General features: G+C 44.7%; 1 protein-coding gene across 8 annotated transcripts in view; it reads right to left on the bottom strand.

The window, feature by feature from the left end:
* LOC122010015 (protein CHROMATIN REMODELING 20-like) overlaps positions 1-24,536 on the bottom strand; it is an 82,409-nt gene that overhangs the window by 10,144 nt on the left and 47,729 nt on the right. For all 8 annotated transcript variants that reach the window (XR_006119768.1, XM_042566361.1, XM_042566358.1 and 5 more), the window contains one exon: positions 665-726. Coding sequence is in view for 7 of the 8 variants with exons in the window: in XM_042566361.1 (XP_042422295.1) it covers positions 665-726 (62 nt within the window). In the remaining variant the exon portion in view is untranslated. The remainder of the gene's footprint in view (positions 1-664; positions 727-24,536) is intronic.

Below are 24,536 nucleotides of genomic sequence, written 5' to 3'. Positions count from 1 at the left end.
CATAATGTTGGTACAATTAATTTTGTGAAGGATCATCTAGTGTTAGTGTTTCTTGAGCAAGCAAATGTTGTTATATAGGATAGTATGTATTTGGTCTGATGTTTAGTAGGCTAGGAATCACCAGCAGTATAAATAAAGTTAATGAGCAGTTTGCCAACAAAAGGCGCCCCTCAAAACCAGTACTTGGAACCACAGCCTTCTTTCCATTCCAAGAAAAGCAAGTTGACATCGGCTAGTGAAGCGGGAGAATAAGATTGAGTATCATCTCATTTCTTTCATAATTAACTATTTTTGTAGTAAAAAGAGAAGCTATAGTGGCTAGTAGCTAACGGATATCAATATTGGTCAAAAAGTAAAATATAAAACACTAGAAAAAAAGATTGTTTCTGGAGGACAACCATGCTCGAACTCAACATTACCTAGAACCTAGATAGCTATATTAACTATGTTAGATGTTCTTTTCCCACAAAAGTAAAAATTCAACAAAGATATCAAGAATTTGAATAAATTATAGATTTCAAGAGAATAGGACGAGATACATATTAACTAAAACCAATAAAAATTATCAAGACAATAGGTTTTACAGAACTATAAATAGAGAACTTCTCTAGTGAAAACTAACAAGCGGAATTATACAGAACCATTAATACAAGAAGTATACCACCTGCGGAACAAAAATGTTATCATTTCCCTTGCACGGTAAGTCGTCCTTTGACCTTTGCTTGTCTGTCCATATGGAAAATGTCAAAAGCTTCACCTATCTAGCTAGAATAGCTCAACTATAAAGCTTATTTAACATCCAAAAAAAATGATCAGACTAGTAAAATTATACAACTCAGGAAAAATCACATGCAATGAAGGCAAAGGTATGTAGCAAAATCCAAGGAAATAATAAAATTAGCAGAATGTATTGCATAGTTCACCTTAATCAGAACATGCTAAGACTATTTAAGCACATAATATAGAACCACGCTAACCATTGGCTACACTAGGTTACTTGGATCTAACAGTGAGTCACACAAATATGGATGTCTGCTACAGTTGTTTCTAAAGAAGTTTACCTGTGACCTATAAGAGTTCCAAAAACAACTAATCTAGGATGCAAGCCAGGATGAAAAATGTTGAGGCTTGCATTAGGTATAGATAGCTAGTGCCACAATGCGTTTAAATCTATGAGCATGAATCAATCTATTTTAAGACATGGGGCCTTCACCACCTGAATACCTTGATAGGCAAAGGGTGAGATAAGAGATCACCAAAAGTGGCCTATCACATCAATGCCCAGATGTGATACAAAATTATTGATGCGATCATTCCCCAAGTGGTCCAGTATGATCTTAGATTCAATGTTTGTGCAAAGGGTTAAAGTTAGGCCTTACCTTGTGTATTTGATATATGTATTTGAGTGTACAAGGTCTTGCATAAACACACAGAACATAGAGAACTCATGGCTCCACGAGGTCAAGTGATGGATGTTGGCTTGTCGGGGCCACGATGGCACACTTGGTGACTTGACCAATGAAATCGAAGAAGGATGACATGGAACATCCAAAGTGTTAGAGTATATACTAAAAGCCTAACTTTTTGTAAACATTTATTTTGAAATAAAGAATCAGGTCAAATATCTATATTTATATGCTAATTGTAGTTGTTCAATTAATTTATATTGTAGATAACATGGAGTGCAGTGTCATACACAGAAGATCATGTTATTAGTTCCTTATAAGTTATAAAAAGTTGCTCACGACTAAGATGAAAAGGAACAAACCATTGGAATAGTCGTAGTGTAATTTGATATTAGTTTATCTTAACTATAAAGTTATACTATTACACTCTGAGTGTATTGAGCAAGATCATTTGAGTTAGTTTCTTTTATACTGACTATATAAAAGAATAATACCTTTGTTATTATGGAAGTGTGTACTCTTAATCATGATATAATAACAAGCACATATACTTAATACTTATTTCTTTAATTTATCAAAGGGTGTGATTTAGCTCGTTAAATCAATAGGCCCGATAAGTTGGGAAATGATATTATTTATATGGTGTGTTGTTGATTATAGAATGAAACTGTGTCCTAGTAATCTAGGTTGATGTCCCCTTATGAGTTGGATTGTCATATAAACCCTGCAGGTGGACTTAGTCTGACATAATGATAAGGTTGAGTGGTACTACTCTTGGAGCTAGATATTAATTAAGTGAGTTGTCAGTAACTCATTTAATTAGTGGACATTCTATATCTTAAACACAGGGAGACTAACACACTCATGATAAGAAGAAGCTCATATAGTAATATGGGTTTGGTGCGGTAGTTCAATAACAACTCTTTAGTGGTATGAGTTATTATTGATGAACTCGAATTGGGTGTTCGGGGCGAACACGGGAAGCTAAGTTCATCGGGAGACCAAAACCAATTCCTCCTCTCGGTCCTTGTCGTAGCCTCTTAATTATAAAGTGTTATACCTATCCATACCCACCTTCCTACCAACCTTAAGGTGGTCGGCCAAGCTTAGCTTGGAGCCCAAGCTAGGGCCGGCCAAACCAAGGTTAGATGGGTCAAATAGGTGGCGACCCTAGCTTGAACCCAAGCTTAGGTGGTCGGCCACAATAAATTAAAAGGATTTTATTTTTTAAAAATCTTTCCTTATGTGGAAGCCATAGTTTTAAAAGAGAGTTTAAAATTTAAATATTTCCTTTTATAGTTTTTTACAAAAGATTAAGAGAAAGGTTTGATATCTTTCCTTATTTGTAGTTGATCCGGCGGTTAGAACAGGGGACTCTCATTTTGAGGGGTCAACGCCACATGGAAGTCAAAGGGTCAGGTAGCCGACCGGAGAAGGGCGGACCGGTCGGCCGACCGAAGAAGGATGGGCCGACCTCTCGGCCGGTCGATCGGTGAATAACCGATGGCAAAAGGCGCCCCGACAGGGGTCGGGGTTCCGGCGCTCGATTGAGCGATGTGAAGGGCGGCGGAAGTCGTACTCGGTAGTAGACATAAAATAAGCTTCCCCATGCACCTGCAAGGATCTCCCAATCTGGAATCATCGGAGGGGACGTGAGGTGGTGGCCGACCGGACGTGAGATGAGTCTTGGTGGCCGACGGAGATGAGTGTCGGCCGCCGGGAGATGAGTCTTAGCCGGGCCGCCCGGCGTGGAGTAGGAGAGAAGGACGAAGGAACATCTTATGGCAATTTGTCGAGTCCTATTACTAGGCCGTACTCCAATCTGGCGGGGTGTTCACGTCCCATCAGCGTGCAGGATGGCGGTGTGGTGTCGGGTAAGCTTTACAAACACATACCTAGGTATGGGCTAAGGACACGTATTTGCCTCGGTAGATGTCGTGAGCCCTTTCACTCTATATAAGGAGCCTTATACTTCGCAGGACGCGTTCTCTGATTCTTGGAGCCACTTCTTGATGTTAGCTTGCACGACTTGGGCGTCGGAGGTCGCAGGGAACCCCTTCGGCCCGACTTGTCTTGAGGTTCGTCGGAAGTTCGTACGACCGTCGGAGATCTACATCGGTGACTCGGAGGCACCACGTGCCCGTGTCCGTTGATTCACCTTTGGGCGGGATCGATTTGGCGCCGTCGTGGGAGCGCTCCTGCGTCCGAGCGGAAGCAATGGGCGGTGGACGGCGGCCGCGGTGGCGCTTCGCGAAGGAACTTGGCGCTCGATCGAGTTGAGGGCCACTAAGCTTGTGGAGCAACAGAAGACCTCGGCGTCGGGTGGCCGAGCGGAGGCACCGCGAGCCACAGTTCCGTTCCATCGAGCTCTATTCCGCACTCCTGACTAATCGAGAACGGGGATCGTCTTGGATGAAATGCGAGCGAGATAGCGAAAAAAAGCCCCGGCGAGCGCGTCGCCGGCGGATCAACCGCGATTTTCGGATCTTTATTCTGAGACCCTCGCCTGAAGCCTATGTGCCTCCGACGATCGGCGGTCTGATGGAACGATGACCCGGACGATCATTTGGGTAAATTGATAACTGCTATGACCCTGCGTGATACGAGATGGGGTGAAGTGTGAGTTTTCCTCACCACCCTCTCGGGATCGGCTCAGCGGTGGTTTCGGAGGTTCTTGGGACGGATCTATCACAAGCTTGAAGACTTGTGCGGCCTTCCTCCACCGCCCATGACGGTCGGTATCGAAAAACCGGTGTTAGTCATTTGCCGTGAGCGAGGAAGCCGCGAATCGCTCGAGCCTCGTCAGCGGTTCAGCAGTGGCCGTGGGCGTTCAGCCACCTCGGAGACCGTGATGAATGCTTTCGCAAGGCCTCGTGGATGGGGATTTCTTCCGATCACTCATTCGGAAACCGCCCGAGACTACGACCACACGCTCCGGGCCAACGAATACATCAGCGTGGAGGAAGCCCTGGCGGGAAAAAGAACCGAGCGGGCTCCTCCTGCCGAACGAAGTCGCACGCTCGTGACCACCCGAGGACGGGCGCATCCGCTCCCCACGCTGGGTCCCGTCACGAGGTAGGCTGCCGCCCGAAGCGAAGAGATGGTCCCCGATGTTCGCTCCTTCCACCTGGGCGGACACACGTAATACCGAGGATTATCGTAGTCTTCCTCTGTCGCCCACCCGTTCCAGGCGGCGGCGTCGGTTGCCATCGGTAGCCAGTGACGAGCCTCGTGAAACCCGATCGGACGATGGGCGGGCAACAATGACTCCGGGCGTCGCTCTCGGCGGGAGAATCTCCGGATGTCTAGGGCCGTCCCGACCGTCCGCTTGGGAAGAAGAAAATAAGCAATATTTCGAGGCGAGATCAACATCATGGTGGTGGGCGGCCGGAGAGACTCAACCAAAGCGAGGAAGGCGGCGTCCGGCGACTCGGATCCATGCGATGGTTGCTGACCAAGGCGGGCGAGTGGACCCGAAATCGATTCGGGCCGGGTACTGAAGGAGTTGAAGTGCCTCGCGTGACGCTCTGCTTCGTCAGCGGTAATAGACTCTGCTATTCACGCGTTTTTATTGACACTGAGGCTCGGTCGACATCGTATTGAGGTGTTCGATCGGCTGCAATTGACCCTGCGCCCATGTGACCCCTCATGGGTTTCGGCGATGAAGTTACCGGTCAGACGGATCCATTGGTATCTCACTAGGAGAAGAGCCGCTCGGGAGGACGCGGACAAACTTTATGGTGGTTGACTCTCCCTCGTCATGGCGTCGTTTTGGGACGACCGGCCGTGAGTTCGAGGCGGCCGTCTCCGCCTTCCACGGATCGAGTTCCCGTCGAGACAAAGTGGGAGAAGTGCGGGAAGATCGACTAGCACGTCGAGATGGTCCGAGCAGAAGCCAATTCCGCTCGGAAGTCGCCACGGATCGAGGTGAGCGCTATGAAACCTCCTCCTCTGGTTTATGAAGAAAGAGGAAGTGCAGTTCACCCGGCCGAGCGGAGGCTGGCAGCTTCATTGCGGCTGAGAAGAAGTGATCAAATGCCTCAGGAGAAACTATGATGTCTTCGTCGTGCAGCTGCCGAATTTAAGCGCGGCCTGAGCTACGTGTCCGGCCGGGACCTTCGGCGGTGAAGCGGAGAAAAGGATTTCGGCGCGAGCAGAATGTCATCATCGGGCGGAAGTTGAGAAGCTTTGGAGCCGGCCGTATCTGTGAGGTTCGGTTCAGTGGTGTGAACGTAGTATTAGTCTCGAAGGGCAAATGGAGAGTGTGCATAGATTTTCGGGATCTCAACAAAGCTTGCAGAAAGACTTTTATCCTCTATCACGAATCGATGGACTCCACGCAGGCTGCGAATCGATATGTATGCTCGGCGCTTACCAAGGCTATCGTGCCGCTCGCCCGTGAAAATCAAGAAAAAGTCGACCGTTCTATAATGTGATGTCGTTGATTGAAGAGCGGAGCCACATATCGGTGGTGATGAACAATGTTCGAGGAGCGGATCGGTAAATCTGGAAGTATCGTGGGCGACGTTCTTATCAAGTCCGTCCGAGCGGCCAATCTCTTCGAAGACATGAAGGAAACTTTCCGAACGCTACGGAAATATGGAGTAAAGCTAAACCCCCAGAAGTGTCTTTTCGGAGCAAAAGGAGGGCGTTTCTTGGGTTACATAGTGATCGAGCGGGGTATCGAAGCAAATCCCAGCAAGGTGAAAGCTCTACAAGATATGCCGCCTCCAAGAAATCTGAGGGAAGTGCAGCGCTTGATTCTAGATTCATCTCCAAGACCGCCGACCGGAGCCTGCCCTTTTTCAAAATATTGCGCAAGGCCACTAAATTTCACTAGGACGAAGAATGCGATCGGGCGTTCGAAGAACTGAAGGCATATCTGAATTATCTGCCTGTGCTAACCAAGCCAGCCGTAGGTGGGCCTCTTTGTATCTATTTATCTTCAAATGAGCAAGCAGTCGGCTCGGCATTAGTGAGGGTGAGCGGAGAAGAGCCTGTATATTTTCTGAGCCATATTTTAAAAGATACTGAATCTCGCTACACTGGGCTCGAGAAGTTAGCTTATGCATTAATGCTTGCCACTCGGAGACTTCGACCGTACTTCCTCGCTCATCCAATCATAGTGATGACCAATAGCGCCTTGGGGAGAGTACTTCTTAATCTAGAAGCATCCGGACGGCTAAGCAAGTGAACAATTGAACTGAGTGAATTCGACGTTCAATATCAGCTCCGATCAGCCATAAAAGCTCAGACCTTGACTGACTTTTTGACTAAGGTCCAGAATGCCGAACCAGACTCTTTTTGGAAAATAATGTCGATGAATCATCCACCCGGCAAGACAGTGGGATTGACCTTCTGCTCATCTCACCAAGGGAAGACCAGATGCAACTCTCCGTTTGATTGGATTATCGAGCGACCAACAATGAAGCTAAGTATGAAGCCTTAATAGCCGACCTACAGGCAGCACAACATGTTGATGCAACAAAAGTTCTCATTCACTCGGACTCCTAACTAGCTATTAGTAGTTATCAGGGACATTCAAAATTAATAACACCCGACTCAAGCTATATGCAGAAGCCTTCGAGAAGCTGAAGGCCCATTTTAAAGAGGTCACTGTACGAAAGATCCTCCGGTCGGACAATTAAGCAGTGGATGAACTAACTAAATTAGCCAGCTCATTATCTCTGGTCGTGATCAGCCAGCCGATCAAACAGGTTTTATTGGTGGCACACATCGATTGGATGGGTGGAGTAGTCTTCCTGAACGACTTGAGAACGTCATTGGTTGAATTTCTCCGATTGGGTAGCATACCGTCTGACCAGGAGCAGCGCGGCTATTAAAAAAGAGGGTTGGACGGTTCACTTTGGTGGATGAGAAGCTATATAAGAGAGTCTTCTCTCGACCCTTGCTCAAGTGTGTGGGGACAGAAGACACAGAGTATATTTTGCAAGAGGTACATGAAGGTTCTTGTGGGAGCCATCCGAGCGGCTGTTCATTGTCTAGAAAGATTCTCCTGGTCGGATATTTTTGACCAACTCTTCAAGAAGATGCCGCTCAGACGGTGACTACATGTCTAGCCTGCCATAAGTATCACAGCATCTTGCGCCGACCAGTCAAGGAGATGAAAGTATCTACTGTGTTTTGCCCATTCGACCAATGGGGCATGGACATCGTCGGCTCGCTCCCCATGGAGACAAATCAGCAAAGGTTTTGCTCATTGCGGTGGATTATTTCTCCAAATGGGTGGAAACTGAGCCGTTAGCAACGATAAGCGAGCAGATGGTCATCAAATTCATTTGGCAGAACATCCTATGTCGGTTTGGCATCCCCCATCGACTCGTCTCGGATAACGGGAGGCAGTTCACTGGTCGGAGGCTCAAAGAGTGGTGCGATGACTATGACATTCAGCAAACCTTTACCTCAGTAGCCTATCCCCAAAGCAATGGCCAAGTGAAAGTCACAAATCGATAAATCCTCAGAGGTTTACGCGCTCGACTCGACCACGCTGGGGGCAGTTGGGTCAATGAGCTCCCAAGTGTGTTGTGGGCACTCTGCATGACCCCAAAAGAGGCGACCAGCGTCACACTCTTCCATATGGTATATGGAGCAGAAGTGGTGGTCCCCGTGGAGGTCGGAGTAGAATCCGACCGGGTACTGCTATACGATGAGGAAAACGCTGAGTGGAGGCTAATGGAGCTGGACTTCGTGGATGAAGCGCGGGATAAAACTGTCGTTTGACTAGCAGCATACTGGTAGCGAATGAGGCAAAATTACAACCGAAGGATGATCCTGAGATCGTTTCAGGTCGGTGATCTTGTATGGAAGAAAATTAAGCCGGTCGACAGTGTCATCAAGCTCGAGGCGCCATGAGGAGGACCTTACAAATCGTGCAGAAACTTTGTTCGGGAGTCTACTACTTGGAGGACGAAATCGGGAAATGACTCGAGCGACCATGGAGTGCGAATCATCTTCAACCCAATCGTATATATTTTGGCGCTATGTACTTGTAATGCGGGAAGCAAAAATGATTAAAGGGAAAACAGCTTAGCCAGCGATTAAGATTAGCCTTAATAAGCCGTCGAGCTCAGACGTTAAAAATCGAGAGGCGTCTGGTGATACATAAACCCGCCGAGTAGAAACCGTCGAGCTCTAACGTTAAATATCGAGGCGTGCGTCATAAACCCGCCGGCGGAAGGCCGTCGAGCTCAGGCGTTAAAAATCGAGACGAGCCGGTCTCATAAACCCTCCGGCGAAGGCCGTCGAGCTCAGGCGTTAAATATCGAGGCGTGTCGTGATAAACCCGCCGGCGGAAGTTGTCGAGCTCAGGCGTTAAAATTGAGGCGGCGTCATAAACCCGGGACGGAAAGGCGTCGAGCTCAGGCGTTAAAATCGAGAGGCGGGCGTCATAAACCCTCCGGCGGAAGATCGTCGAGCTCAGGCGTTAAATATCGAGGCGATCTTGGCGTCATAAACCCGCCGAAGGCCGTCGAGCTCGGCGTTAAAATCGAGACAGGGGATATAAACCCTCCGAGCGGAAGGTCGAGCTCCGGCGTTAAATATCGAGAGGCGTGCCGGCTCATAAACCCGCCGAGCGGATCGAGCTCAGGCGTTAAATATCGAGGCGTCTGCGTCATAAACCCGCCCGGCGAAGACCGTCGAGCTCAGAGCGTTAAATATCGAGGGCGTGTCGGCGTCATAAACTCGCCGGCGAGAGGCATCGACTCAGGCGTTAAAATCGAGGCAGAGGCGTCATAAACCCTCGGCGGAGACCGTCGAGCTCAGGCGTTAAATATCGAGGCGTTCTGGCGTCTATAAACCCACCGGCGGAAGGCGTCGAGCTCCGGCGTTAAATATCGAGGCGCGTCGCATCTATAAACCCACCGGCGAAGGCCGCCGAGCTCCGGCCAAAAATCGAGGCAGGCGTATATAAACCCTCCGGCGGAAGACCGTCGAACTCAGGCGTTAAATATCGAGAGGCGTGCGGCGTTTATAAACCCGCCGAGCGGAAGCCGTCGAGCTCAGCGTTAAATATCGAGGCGTCTGGGCGTACATAAACTGCCGGCGGAAGGTTGTCGGTATTATAAATTCGGCGTTAAAAGCGGCAACCGGTCTATAAATCCTCGGACGGATAACTTCGCGAGTCTGCTTTCGGTTGTAAAGGTCGACCTACGATCGACTGCCGATAAAGCGAGAATAAAAGCGGCGTGTGGCGGCTCCTATAAAATATACTTGGCGCGAAAATTAGGACCGAGGCAAAGTTGAAGATTTAATCTGGTCGAACAAACAAATAACAAAGAAGAGGATTCGTTTACGCGAGGACCGAAAATTTATAATATTCGCCGAGCAGCGGCATCTGATGCACACTTAGAGAAATTACATAAACCCTCATTCACTATCATCAAGTTAAAGAGAGTCGGGATGGAGCCCATCATGGCATGAATCTTGAGGGGATGGACGGCTCGGCGGTATGTAGCCTTTGGTCTTGGATATTCCACCGCCACTTTGATCGCCTCTTAAAGTTAAGGATAGCTTGTCGCTAAACCTTTCGCCAAATTCGTACGAATGCTTTACGCACCTCCGCCGACCGACCAGGCTCCCCATCCTGATATTCTTTAAAAGTAGCTTTAGAAGCGTCGAGGGCAGCTTGAAGATCTTTCCGAGCCCCTTCCGCTTTAGCTTGGTCGGCCGAACGGCCCTCCCGTTCAGTCTTGAGCAGGGCGTCTAATTCCTTCACTCTCTGCTCTAGCCCCCGGTTCTCTACCTTCATCATATCCATGTCTTCGATGGCTTTAAGTTTCCGAGTGGTCGCGGTCTTTATTTCCTTGTCCCGCTGCTTGACCAAAGCTTCGAGTCGAGCCACCTCACTCGACAGATCGGAGGACTTACCCCGCTCGGCTTCCAGCAGTTTTTTGGCCTTCTCCAGAGCGGTCGTTGACTGTCTGCTTTCTCCCGCGGCTCTGAGCTTTTTCAGCTCGTCCTCCAGTTCGGCTAGGCGATTGCTGATAGCAATCTGCTCCACCCAATTCTGCAAACGGACAGGAGCAAGTTAGAAACTAAATCCAAATAACTAACAAGGCAAAGAACATACCCCGGTCGCCTGTTGTAGATTGTTGTCGCCTAGCTGACCGGGAGTCATCATTGTAATTCGGAGCCGAGCATCCTCTCAGGCTTTGGCAAGAGGACCCGTGAGGGTGATCTGCTGCTCGGGGACCACTGGCCGATCAGCAGCCGCCATATATTCCTCCGACGGAAGGCGTAGGATAGTTTTTATCAATCTCGGGCCACTCGGATCACCCTATGGCGCAGCTGCTTTACCGGACGGCTCACCACTTGCGGAAGGAAGGTCGCCCAATCGCCTAAGGCGACGCATGGTTCGCGGAGGACTGGCGGGCGGCACCTCAGAGGTAGCCCTTGGAGAGCCGCGCGGCGTGGGGGTACTCTCTATAGAGACCGTCCCGGACAGCACTGGAGCTTCATCGCCCCGCTCGGACTGTGGTTCATCAGATGGAGTTGGTTGAGAGGCTGGTTCTGGCCATCTTCGCTTCCGAGTTGCCAGGGGAGCTTCATCAACCGAACGGCCCTCTATCCCGACTTGAGTAGAAGGCTCTATATCGCCTGCAGCCTCGCCGAGAGAGGCAGAAGCGTCTAAGGCTTCGGGGACACTCAGAGTCCCCTCATCCTCGCCGCTGGCCGGACCAGCTGAGGCCAAGCTCCGCTCGGCGATCTCCCTATTCTTGGCCGCCTCGATCTCAGCGGCTCGCAGTTTCAGCCGCTCGGTAGCCTTTGCGCGCCACATAACTTCGACTGCAGAAACAAAGAATAAATAAGTTATAACAAAAGAAACGGGAAGATAAGAGAACTTACTCATGCTGCAAGGCAGATCGGCTGGGATAGAAGATAAGCCGAATATATACAGTACTCCCGGAAGGAGCAGCTTGTCGATGTGATAGCACTGGCCGACCAGCCGGTCGGCTGCATGAAGGTAGGCCGGATCGCCCCTAAACTTGCCGAGCTCCGGTTGCGCTGGCATCGCCGTCTGCCATTTGATTCGGAAGGCCGGTGGCTCGGGAAAGCGCATATAGAAAAAATGCTCCTTCCAGTATTTGTTGGAGCTCGGCATATTATCAAAAAGGACGAAACCTATCCTATATTAGAAAACAAAAGTACCCCACTCGGCTTGCTTAGGGTAGTAGAAGTAGTGGAACACTTTGGGGTCCAACGGGATGTTGTTCAGCTTAAACAGAACTACCACCCCGCTCAGCAGCATGATTGAATTCGGAACTAGCTGGCCGAGCGGGATGCAAAAGTAATTGCAAACTTGCAAGAAAAACTTATGGGGTGAAAAGCGTAGCCCGACCAAAAATTGGTCTCGGAAGAAAAGAACGGTGCCGGGCGGCGGTTCATAAGGCCGGTCGGCGGGAGTGGCTAATACTATGTGGTGGTCGGCAAGGATTTCATAGGTCCGAGCGAGGCGCAGTGCGTCCTCCTCGTCAAACCGACTCTCCATGGTCATGTACCAGAGACCAGGAGCGCCGGCGGTCGATTGGGAAGTACTAGTCATGGTCGAAAGTAAAAAAGAAATGTAGGACGAAAAGGAAAGGAAAATAAAACAAAGAATGAAGGTGGCAGAATGAAAGAGGCAACCGACAGAAAGAAAAGGGAGGAGAAAGCGAGGAGAAGAAAGGCTTACGAGCAAAAGGATGGTTGCAAGGGGCCTCGGGGTCGTCGGAGAGTTGAGAAGCGAGGTCGCCGGAGAAGAAAGAGCAACGGGGCGTCGGGGATCGATTAAGCAAAAATGCGGCGGAGAAGAGAGGTCCCGAGCTTTATAACGTCGGCTTCGAGCAGCCTCCACCGTCCGATTCAGGTCGTAAAGAACGAGGCCATCATCCAGCCGTTCATTTCAAACGGCGGCTGTCCCATCGGACGTAACGCCACCACCATACGCTGACAGAAGCGAGATCGCCACGTGTCAGCATGACACGGGTCGCATTTAATGAGTGCCCCTTACCGCGCGCAGCGCACGTGATTGGCAGTAGGTGAGAGGATTCTGCATGGATTCCAAGGGAGTACAAGGCAAGAGCAAGACACCGCCGAACGGATGTGCATCCCTAAGCCTGGCCGAGCGGACTAATGCAGCGGCCATTACTCAATCTGATCGGCAGTCCAGTCAGTCGGACTTCGCCTCCTTCGACTAGACTTGAGGGGGAGGCAAGTGATCCGGCGGTTAGAACAGGGGACCCACAATTTGAGGGGTCAGCGCCACCTGGAAGTCAATGGGCCAGGTAGCCGACCGGAGAAGGGCGGACCGGTTGGCCGACCGGAGAAGGATGGGCCGACCTCCCGGCCGGTCGATCGGTGAATAACCGATGGCAAAAGGCGCCCCGACAGGGGTCGGGGTTCCGGCGCTCGATTGAACAGTAACGAAGGGCCGAGCGGAAGTCATGCTCGGCCGTAGACATAAGGTAAGCTAGCAGTCCCCACATAGCACCTTACCGAGGATCTCCCCAGCATACCGATGCTTACGGAGGGCCGGACGTGAGGTGAGTGCCGGCCGGCCGAACGTGAAATGAGTGTCGGCTGGCCGGACGGGAGATGAGTGCCGGCCAGCCGGACGGGAGATGAGTGCCGGCCGGACGCCCCGGCATGGAGTAGGGAGAAAAGGACAAGGAACATCTTATGACAGCTGTCAAGTCCTATGACTAGGCCATACTCCAAATCTGGCGGCAAGGTGTTCTGCTGTCCCATCGAAGACGTGTCTGGACTGTAGCAGTATGGTATCAGGTAAGCTTTCTGACAAACACATACCTAGGTATGGGCTAAGGACACGTATTTGCCTCGGTAGGTGTGCGTGAGCCCTTTCACCGCTCTATATAAGGAGCCTTATAATTTGTCGGAGGTACGCGTTCTACAATTCTTGGAGCCACTTCTTCACTGTTAGCTTGCCTGACTTGAGCGTCGGAGGGTCGCCGCCGGGAACCCCTTCCCGGCCCGACTTCTGTGCAGGTTCGTTGGAAGTTCGTACGACCCGTCGGAGATCTACATCAGTGACTCGGAGAGCGCCACGTGCCCAGCGTCCGTTGATTCAGCTTTCGGACAGGATCAGTAGTTAAAAAGAGGATTTTAATTTTTGATAAAAATTTCCTTTTTTTGTAACCATCCTCATGATTTTGAAAGAGAGTTTTAAAATTAAATCTTTCCTATCTTTCTACAAAAGATTAAGAGAAAGATTTAATATCTTTTCTTATTTGTAGATAAAAGGAAGATTTTAATTTTAGATAAAACTTTCCTTTTTGTAAATCATCCACATGTTTCAATAGAGAGATTTTAATTTATAAAAGTTTCCTTTTATAACCAACCATGAAGGGAATTTTAAAAGAGAAATTTTTATTTTAAAAATTTCCGGAAACAAATTAGGAAGTTTTAATTTTGTGTTTAAAACTTTCCTTGTTTAGAGGAGATGGTGGTGGCCGACCATTAAGGGTTTATAAGGAAATTTTTAATTAAATTTTCCTTCTTAAACATTGGCAAGGAATATAAGGAAGTTTTATTTATAAAACTTTCCTTATTTGCCAAGACCAAGGAATATAAAAGAGAAGGTAAAGGTGTCTCACCTCACAACATATCATCTAGTATTCCTCTCTTCTCTTCCTTGGTGGTGGCCGACTCTCTCTTCCTCCTTTTCTCCTATTCTTCTTCCTTGTGGCCAGCGGCATCTTCATCTCGAGGAGCTTGGTGGTGGTCGGATCTTGTTAGAGGAAGGGGAGATAGGAGGCTTTGTTTCTTAGCATCCCTTGGAGTTTAGTTGGTGGCCGAAAGTTCTTCATCTCTTGAAGATTGTTGGTGGCCGAAACTTGCTTGGAGAAGAAGGAAGCTTGGGTGAATTCTCATCTCGGTAGATCGTCGCCCACACGACGTCCGAAATAAGAAGAGGAATATGACAGAAGATCGTGAGGTCTATAAGGTACAAAAGGTACAACTAGTTATTAGTTTCCGCATCATAACTAGTTCATCCTTTTGTTTAGATCTTGAAATATCAAACACAAAAGGCTAGTGATTCTAGATTTTGATTCGAGTTTGTGTTTCTTTTGTTTTTTCGATCTTGTGATTCGATTATTTTTAATGGTTAAACCTAGGGTTACTATAAGGAGATTAAATATTGAATTTCGTTAAAAGACTTTGTCTAGGAAGTGGTGGATGCTCTCATAACCAAGAAGGCCTAGTGTCTCACCATATTTAACCTGGAAGCCGATCTCTGAAATTAATATTTAATCAAATTTGTAACATGGGTGGATTTGGATTAATAATATTAAGCATCGTTTGCAATCCAAGTCTAAACCTCTAAGAACAGATAAGTTGAATTTGGAATCAATAATGTTAAGTTCTGTTTGCGATTCCAAATTTAATTTCTAAAGAACACAATAAGTTGTTAGGAATGATTCAGGACTTGTACAAAATTTTTGTACAAGGGAACCAGTACGATATTCAGAGTAACAACCAACACAAAGAACCACACGAGGAGCACTGAGGTGGTGTTGGAGTATCTCTAGAGCAATGACCTGCCACACCAGGTCAACAGCTTGATGGGTAGCGGTCCTTAAGAGATTGAAGAAGGTTGCATGTAGCAAACTGAGGGATCACAGGACAAGGAGCATCGAGACAAGGATGATAGCCGATAGAGGCGAACTCCATGGATAATTGGATGAAGGATGGCATGTGGAGGAGTTGAGAGCTTGAGCGCATCCTAGGGAACAAGCAACCTAATGTTAGATTGTTGAGGGATGAAATCAAGCTACGATGATTAACTTTTGATGAGTTGTGAGTCTTGAGTCATGTACCCAAAAAAAACTTAAGATACAACTTAACATAGGCGAACTCGATCTTAGAAGTGGTCGTAGTCATTGTTTTAAGTCGACTAATATTGGAGATCAATTGATTAGTGGTTGAAAAACCCAATATCCCGAAGTGTTACAGGGTTTGGGATTTGACGAGTTGACTAGTATGGAATCTAGAAAACTACTAGTTGAATCAACTAATGAAACACGCAATCAATTGAAAAGTCAAACTCCTAAAGTTGTAGTTATGGTTAGGACCAATTGACTGGTGTGGAATCGAGTTGCCTTAGTCAATTGGTACAGTCGACTTGGTTCAAGGAGCCAATGAATAGAATAGTTCTATTTGTGGCTGAGTCGACTGAGCATCTGCCAACAATAATAAATTTTTATTTCCTAATATGGAAATAAAAAAGAGTTGTTACTGCAACAAAGTCAAATCATGACAGAGCAACCAATTGATGACGCAAACTAAACGACTATTGGGCGGCATACATACTTATTTCGAAAGCTATAAAAGGAGTGGTGAAGAATTCTAAGGTTAGCAAAATAGGTGTTGAGAGTGATCCACCGATGGATCAATTGTGGAGTAGGATCTGCGCGGAGGAGCAGCACCCTCCCTACTCTTGGTGCGGGTGATTTGGTAGTCCTCCTACTAAAGACGATGACAATTACTTTCGGTGTGCGTAACCCCTTTCCCTAGCCATAATCTAGTGCTACATGTTCGATATTGTAGCAATCAACAATGTGAGACTACCTAATTAAGGTTGACAATGTCTCAATGATCTTTTTTCCTTTTTGATTTGGGCAACCAACATTTTAGTTTAGGGGTAAAATTTTGAGTTTGTCATTCTTAAATAATTTCAAGCAAGACTAGGTTAGCTTTTATATATTTCTAGTAAGTTCTTAGACAATTAATTGAAAAATATCAGGAGCAAAAATAAGATCTACACATGATATTCATTGACTTAGAAAAAGCTTATGATAGAGTCCCAAGAAAAATTATATGAAGAATTCTAGAAAAGAGAGGTATTAAGGATATGTATGAGGATGTAACAACTAAAGTAAATATTTCATGTGAAGTAACTGAAGCATTTCCAATAAAGATAGTATTACATCAAGGATCAACTCTAAGTCCCTATTTTTTTATACTAATTAAGGACGAATTGCTCACATTCAAGACACAGAACCGTGGTGCATGTTGTTTGCAGATGATTCAATATTGATAGATGGAACACGTTAAGGAGTAAATACTAAAACTAGAATCTTAGCAGGAAACACTAGAAGGGAAAGGCTTTAGGCTTAATAGAATAAAAACAGAATATATGGAATTTAAGTTTAGCAATATTAGACATAATGAGAAATTGTTAAGATAGAAGATGATGAGTTGCCCAAAACCGAGAGCTTTAGATATTTAAGATCATTTTTTTTAAAATGATGGAAGGATTGAGAGAGATGTCTTATATAGAATACAAACAAGATGGTTGAAATAGAGGAGAGCGTAAGATGTTTTATGTGGTCGTAAAGTACCTTTAAAACTTAAAAGATAAATTCTACAAAACCGCAGTTAGACCTGCCATGTTATATAAAGCTGAATATTGAGTTATGGTACGAGCATATACTTAAACGACCAATAAATGCTCCAGTTAGGCGATGTGAAACTATGACAAGCAACATATCAAATGAGGAAAAGGAAGATCAAAAAAGACTTGATTAGTAACAATAAAATACAATAAAATTTATTTAAATTTAGATGAAGATATAGTAGGAGATAGAGCTCAATAGCATAAAAGGATCCATATAGCCAACCCTATGGGATAAGGCTTGGTTGTTATTGCTGTAATTTAATTATTGGAGATTAATAGCGGAATATGAGAAACAACCGGAGGTGGAATTGAAGCGAAAGTTATATTGTTTGGGATTATGGGGTGTTGTATTCCTAAGAAAAAAGAGAATGATTCACATGCAAATTATGTAAGAGGCTTATTAAGGGAGGAGTTTATCGGATGAAACATCATATTGCGGGTATTGTTGGACAAGTTGAAGCATGTCCTAAAGCATTTGAAGAAGACAAAAAGAGTAAGAGCTTATCTTGAAAACAACAAGAATAAAAAGCGAGAAATGGTGGAAGAACTAAAAGAAGCAATGGCCGAAGTAAATATAGATGTTGATGTAGAGGATGATGATTATAATGGAGGGAAACTCTTCTAAAAAGAAATCAAAGCACCTTGGGCCTATTAATAAGTGGACATCCGTAATCGATCCAACAAAGGCAAGACAACAAAACATAAATGATGCATTGAAGTTAAAGTTTACAAATGATGTATATGAGTACCTTGCAAGATGGATTTATGAGGTGGGGATTCCTTTTCGAGCAATTGACAATCAAATTTTTAGACAATTTGTAGAGGTGGTCGGCCAATTTGGGTCTGGGCTATAAACCTCCAAGTCAATATCTTCTAAGAGAGCTACTTTTGAAGCAAGAAGTTGAGAGAACCAAATTATCTCTAAAAAAACATAAAAAAGGGTGGATTAAAAACATATGCTCAATTATGACCGATACATGGATGGCGCAAAAGAAGAAGCATTATGAATTTATGTGTTAATTGCAAACTAGACATTTCATTCCTTGTTTCTATTAAAGAATCCATGGAGGTACACACCGAGGCTTATATCTTCGAGTTTGTGGAAAAATATATCAATGCAATTGGCCTTCGATATATTGTTCAAGTAGTGGCGAGCAATGCGACAAACAATATGGCAGCGGCGGAGGTGTTGAAGGTTACACAACCTCAAATTTTTTGGACCTTCTGTGTGACTTATACAATCAATCTCATGCATGAAGTAATTGGAAAGCTACCCAAGTTTAGCAGAATGCTTAAGAAAGCAAAGGCCCTAATAATATTCATCTATGCATATCATAAAACTTTGGATATTACGAAGAAATATACCAAGAAGCGAGATATTGTGAGGCTCAGGGTTACTAGATTTACTACTTCATTTATGATCTTGGAAAATCTCAATGGCAAGAAAGATCAATTGAGACATGTTTACATCCAAGTGAAGCAAACAAGATCAAGTAGTGTGAAGGGTAAAGCGGCGGAGGCGACAGTAACAAATATCACTTTTTAGAATGATGTTTCTTTGGCTTTGAAAGTTTTCACCCCTTTAGTGAAAGTTTTACGCCTTGTTGATGTTGACAAAAAGCCCTCGATGGCATTTTTATTGGGTGCACTTAAACAATCAAGGAAGTGATTGCAAAGACTTTCAAAAAAAAAAAAAAAATGTCACACGTAGTTTTGAAGATTATTGATGATAAGTCTAAAGGTAGACTTGAGAATCCTTTGCATTATGTCGCTTGCTTGTTGAATTCAATTTTTTACTTCAAAGATCCAAGCATACAAAATGACACAAATGTTATGAATTAGTTCTTGAATTGTGTTGAAAGAATATTTCCCACCAAGGGCATGCAATCCGCCATTTCTAATAATGAATTGTTTTAGTATAAAAGTCAATCCGAAAACCTTGGAAGAAATATGACGGTCGCGACATATGAGAAGGTGAATATGTACCATGACTTTAATCTTTGTACATCTCTTTCCTTTATTTCTTACACCTCTTTACTTTTTTTTTTTTAAGTTGGATGGTGGTCAATTATGATGGTGACACTTCAAAACTTAAAAAAAAAATATGGCAACGAGATTTCTCTCTTGAAGTCAATTTGAAAGGGTAAGTAGTAATTCAAAAAATATGTTATCTATCCTTTCTTTTTTTTAGTTTTTAATAATTTTTTAATTGTTTAAATACATACTAAGAAGAGGAATAGGCTTGAGACATCAAGATTGAATGAACTTGTATATGTCAAATTCAACGTCAATCTTATGAAAAAGAAGAATAAAAGAGAAATAGGAGGAGATTTGCTTCTATCCTCTCAAGCTAGTGAAGCTCAAGGTTGGCTTGTTGATGGTGATGAAGATGAGGTGGTGCTGGGTTAGGGACTTATTTGGAGAATGGTGGCAGAGACCTCAGGAGCAGATGAAGTGCTACAACCAACGAGGAGTGCAAGGTACATCCCCATTAGAGAACTTGATGAGGATTTAGACACATTGGAGGAGGAGAATGATGATGTTGATTTTAAGTCCAATGATGAGAGGATTACGAATGCAGTTGATGGTACGTGTAGATGATTTAAATTATTAGTTATGTTTAGTCTAAGTCCTTGTTGGCTTATTGTCATATTGGATAGAAACTTTGAATTTTAAACTTAGGTTTTTGGTAAAAATAATGATATTATTTTTTTAATATTAATATGATGATGAATCTTTATTAATTATCTTGTTAGTTGCATTTATATATTTATTTGTGTTAGAATAAGTAAAAGGGTATTTATGTCTTTTAGTGTATATCTTCTTTTCTATATAAAAGCCTAACTCATGGGGTTCCTATAACACGAGATTTTAGGTTTTACTTTAAACATGGTATCAGAGCGAGGTTAAAACCCTAATTTCTTTCCTCTACCCGCGCCGTCTCTTTCTCTACCCGCGCCGTCTCTTTCTGCCGAGATCTCCAACGGCGCCTTTCTCTTCCGCAAGCGCCTTTCTGCCGCGGCGAGTTCTCCAGCCGCGCGAGTGCGCCTTTCTTCCGCAAGTTCTCCAACGATGCCGAGCTTCGCCTGCTGTTTCGTGGACGTCAGAAGAAGCACTACTAGCTCGGGCATTTCATTTCTCCTTGCACTGTTCTCTCTTCTTCTCCCCGACGCCCGACGCCAGAATCTCTCTTCTGCGATTTCTCCAGCGGCGACGGACGGCGACGAGTGCTGCGGGCTGAAAGTGACAGCGGCGACGTTCCCTGTTCAAGCTCAACTCTTCGGCGGCAGGAGAAGAATCGGTGGCGACAGTGAGGTTCCGTACATCCTCTACTCCGGCAGTGGCGTTCCAGTTTCTTCCCATCTAGCACAAGGTGCCCTCTTCCCATCCATCAGCAAGCTTTGCAAAGTTCCTGCTGGGTGGCAAAGGACGCCCTTGGTGTGATCATTGCCACCGACCGGGACACACGATTGATAAATGTTGGAGTCTACATGGTTGTCCTCCTCGTGCTGCTCAGATTGTTCAGAGTTTTGTTGCTCCTTCAGCTTCCAACACCTGATTCGACTTCAACACCTTCCTATACTGACTTTCTGAAATGGTTTGAGGATCGACAGGCTTCGGACTCCACTGCTACCATTGCAGACGCTGGTACTTCCTTTGCTGGCATATCTCGTTCTTCGAGTTCTTGGATTCTTGATTCTGGGGCCACCGATCATATCACTGGTAATAAATCCCTTTTTTCCTCTCTCACTACTTCTGGTAATTTACCAATGGTCACCATGGCCAATGGTTCCCAAACTCAATCTCAGGGTATTGGTATTGTTCATCCTTCTTCATCTCTTTCAGTTCATAATGTTCTTTATGTTCCCGGCGCTCCTTTTAATTTATTGTCGATAAGTCAACTTACTCGATCTCTTGATTGTGTCATTTCTTTTACTAACACGTCTGTTTCCTTACAAGACCGGAGTACGGGGAGGATGATTGGCTTCGGATGTGAATCTCATGGCCTATATCGACTTCACCAACCCTCCTTTGTTGGTTCGGCGGCGACATCTCCACTTCTTATTCATGCTCAGTTGGGACATCCAGGTCTTAATAAGTTGAAACAGTTACATCCTAGTCTTTCTCACTTAGAGTCTTTATCTTGTGCGTCGTGTCAATTAGGTAAGCATGTTCGTAGTTCTTTTTCTCCTCGTATTGAGAGTCGGGCTATGTCTCCTTTTTCTTTGGTTCATTCTGATGTTTGGGATCCGAGTCGTGTTTCTTCTACAATGGGGTCAAGGTATTTTGTTACTTTTATAGACGATTTTTTCCGTTGTACATGGTTATATCTAATGAAGGATCGTTCAGAATTGTTTTCTATTTTTGAATCCTTTTTCCTTGAAATAAAAACTCAATTTGGTACTTCCCTTCGAACTTTGCAAAGTGATAATGCACGCGAGTATTTGTCTACTCAGTTTCGTACCTTCTTGACATCTCATGGTGTGCTGCATCGCACGTCTTGCCCTCATACCCCTCAACAGAATGGGGTTGCAGAACACAAGAATCGTCATCTCCTTGAAACCACTCGGACTCTTCTTCTCCATTCTCATGTCCCTCATCAGTTTTGTACTTACCGCGTGTTATCTCATCAATCGCATGCCTTCATCCACTCTCTAGGTAAAATACCTCATCGTGCTTTATCCACATCACCCTTCATCCTCTACCACCCTGGGTCTGGTTCTATTTATTTTGCTCGCTCTTGATCCCGATCGACAAACTCTCCCTCCTCATAAGTGTGTCTTCCTGGGTACCCACGGTCTCGTAAAGGGTACAAGTGTTATTCCCCTACTCTTCGTCACTCTACTGATGCCACATTCTTTGAGTCGGTTTCCTTTTTTGGTCCTTCCGCCACAGCCGAGGTTTCTCCCTCCACCGCACCAATGACTATTTTTTATCCTCCGAGGCGCCTCATCACCTCCCCCGCCTCCTCCTTTGCAGTTTATCCGTCCTCGTTCGCTCGCCGACCAACACCGACAGGCTTGTGGCACATCCGGAGCCAAGTCCTTCGTCGTTTCCTCCAGTCCCATCTCCTGACTCTGATGTTCCTATTGCACTTCGAAAGGGTATGCGTTTCACTCGTAATCCTTCTCCTCACTATGTTTCTTTAAGCTATCATTGTCTTTCCCCATCCTATTATTATTGTCTGTCTTCCTTGTCGTCGGTTTCTGTTCCAAAGACTGCAAGTGATGCCTTTGCCCATCCAGGATGGAAACAGGCTATGCTTGATGAAATGAGTGCCCTACAGAGCAATGGGACTTGGGACCTCGTTCCTCTACCTCCTGGGAAGTCAGTGGTTGGTTGTCGATGGGTGTTTACGGTGAAAGTTGGTGTAGACGGCACGGTTGATCGGCTTAAGTCTCGTCTTGTCGCTAAAGGCTATACTCAGGTATTTGGATTACGGCGACACCTTTTCTCCTGTGCTAAGATGTCTTCGCGTCTTTTTCATCACTGCATTCGCCATCGCCCCTTCATCACTGGACATCAAAATGCATTCTTACATGGTGACCGCTCGAAAGTCATGGAGCAACCTCCGTGTTTTGTTGCTCGGGGGAGTCTTCTGTTCACTATGGAAAATCTTTATACGGTCTCAAGCAACCCCAGAGCATGGTTCAATAGATTTAGTACCATAATTCAACAATTTGGCATGACTAGAAGCGAGGCTGATCACTCTGTTTTTTATCGCCACTCATCTACTGGTTGCATCTATGTAGTGGTTTATGTTGATGATATTGTCATCACAGGTAATGATCATCTTGGAATTTCACAAGTAAAACATCTTTTCAAACATTTCCAGGCAAAAGATCTCGGCAAACTCAAATACTTTCTAGGAATAGAAGTGGCACAGTCTAAAGATGGGATCATTATATCCCAAAGGAAGTATGCAATGAATATTCTGGAAGAAACAGGAATGTTAAACTCAAAGACAGTCGACAATCCCATGGATCCTAATGTCAAGCTCCTACCAAATCAGGGGGAGCCTCTTTCAGATCCTGAACGGTACAAGCGATTGGTAAGGAAACTAAGCTACCTTACTGTCACTCGTCCGGATATCTCATTTGCAGTGAGTGTAGTAAGTCGGTTTCTTAGCTCTCCATGCAAAGAACATTGAGATGCAGTGACTCGCATTGTTCGATATATCAGGGGAGCACCAGGAAAGGGTCTTTTATATGAAGACAAAGGACATACTAAAGTCGTAGGATATTCTGATGCAGATTGGGCAGGATCTCCCTCTGATAGAAGGTCCACTTTTGTCGGAGGTAACCTTATTTCTTGGAAAAGCAAAAAACAAAATGTTGTGGCAAGATCCAGTGCAGAGGCAGAATATCGAGCTATGGCTATTGCTAGTCAAGAACTTATATGGTTAAAACAGTTGCTTCAAGAACTAAGGTTTGGAGAGGTTACACATATGTCACTCATGTGACAACCAAGCCGCTATGCATATTGCCTCAAATCCAGTCTTCAATGAGAGAACAAAGCATATTGAAGTTGCCTGTCACTTTGTCAGAGAGAAAGTCATATCTGGAGAAATATCTACTAGTTTTGTCAACTCAAATGATCAGCTAGCAGATATATTCACTAAATCACTTAGAGGTCCCCGGATTGACTACATATGTAACAAGCTTGGTATATATGATTTATATTCTCAAGCTTGAGGGGGAGTGTTAGAATAAGTAAAAGGGTATTTATGTCTTTTGGTGTATATCTTCTTTTCTATATAAAGGCCTAACTCGTGGGGTTCCTATAACACGAGATTTTAGGTTTTACTTTAAACAATTTGTACTTTATATAAGAAGCTTATTTATGCATAGACATTATTTAATTACATATATTACATAAAGAATTATGACTATTTATAATATTATGTAAAAAAATTCAATGGCCTACACAGGCGCGGAAGTAGGCGGCTACTTACTGGCTTGCCAACGCCTACCGCCATTTACAACACTGAAAATGACATAATATGAAACAACATTTGCTGCCAAGAATGTCTCTCGTTGTGAGACAGAGGGAATACGCTTAGTTCGTTCATTTACTTATTATTAGAAACCTTTATGATTATTGAAGCATGCTTTGAGATTTTATTGAGTTATCATACAATGGTGTGGTTCCCGAATCTGCTACTGAGCCTTCAACAGTTGAAGAAGATCATGCTCTGATTCTAGAGGGAGAGGATCTGCACCATCTAGAAAAACGCTCGTCAAAACCAAAGTAACTTGGAAAGCCCACTATAACTGAAGTTGGCCACAGGATAACAATCTATTCTTTGTTATCTACCGCAACTAAATAAGACAAAGGTTGATCAAAATTAGAATAAATGTAAAATCTAAAGAATTAAATTATTAGGTAATCATATCAACTAAATTATTTTCGTAATTAATATTAGAAATAATATCATTAATTATAAATTATAAATATTAATAGTTTAACTAAATAATATGATTAAAAAATATTGACAAAAAGGAATGATAATATACTGGATCAATTTGGAAGTCATATAACCTAAACAATACGTATTAACATTGTTTTTTTATAATATAACGTGTTTAAAAAAATTGCAATGTCCTATGTTATATTCCTAATCCCCTAATAATATCAGATTAACTAACATACTAATATATTATCTTAGTTTATTTGTTTGGATTACTGCTACCACTAGTACTAATATTTAA

This window comes from Zingiber officinale, chromosome 8A, assembly GCF_018446385.1.
Source record: "Zingiber officinale cultivar Zhangliang chromosome 8A, Zo_v1.1, whole genome shotgun sequence".
Lineage (NCBI taxonomy): Eukaryota > Viridiplantae > Streptophyta > Magnoliopsida > Zingiberales > Zingiberaceae > Zingiber > Zingiber officinale.
Note: the sequence above shows the minus strand (reverse complement) of the source record. Positions and strands in the feature narration are given on the sequence as shown.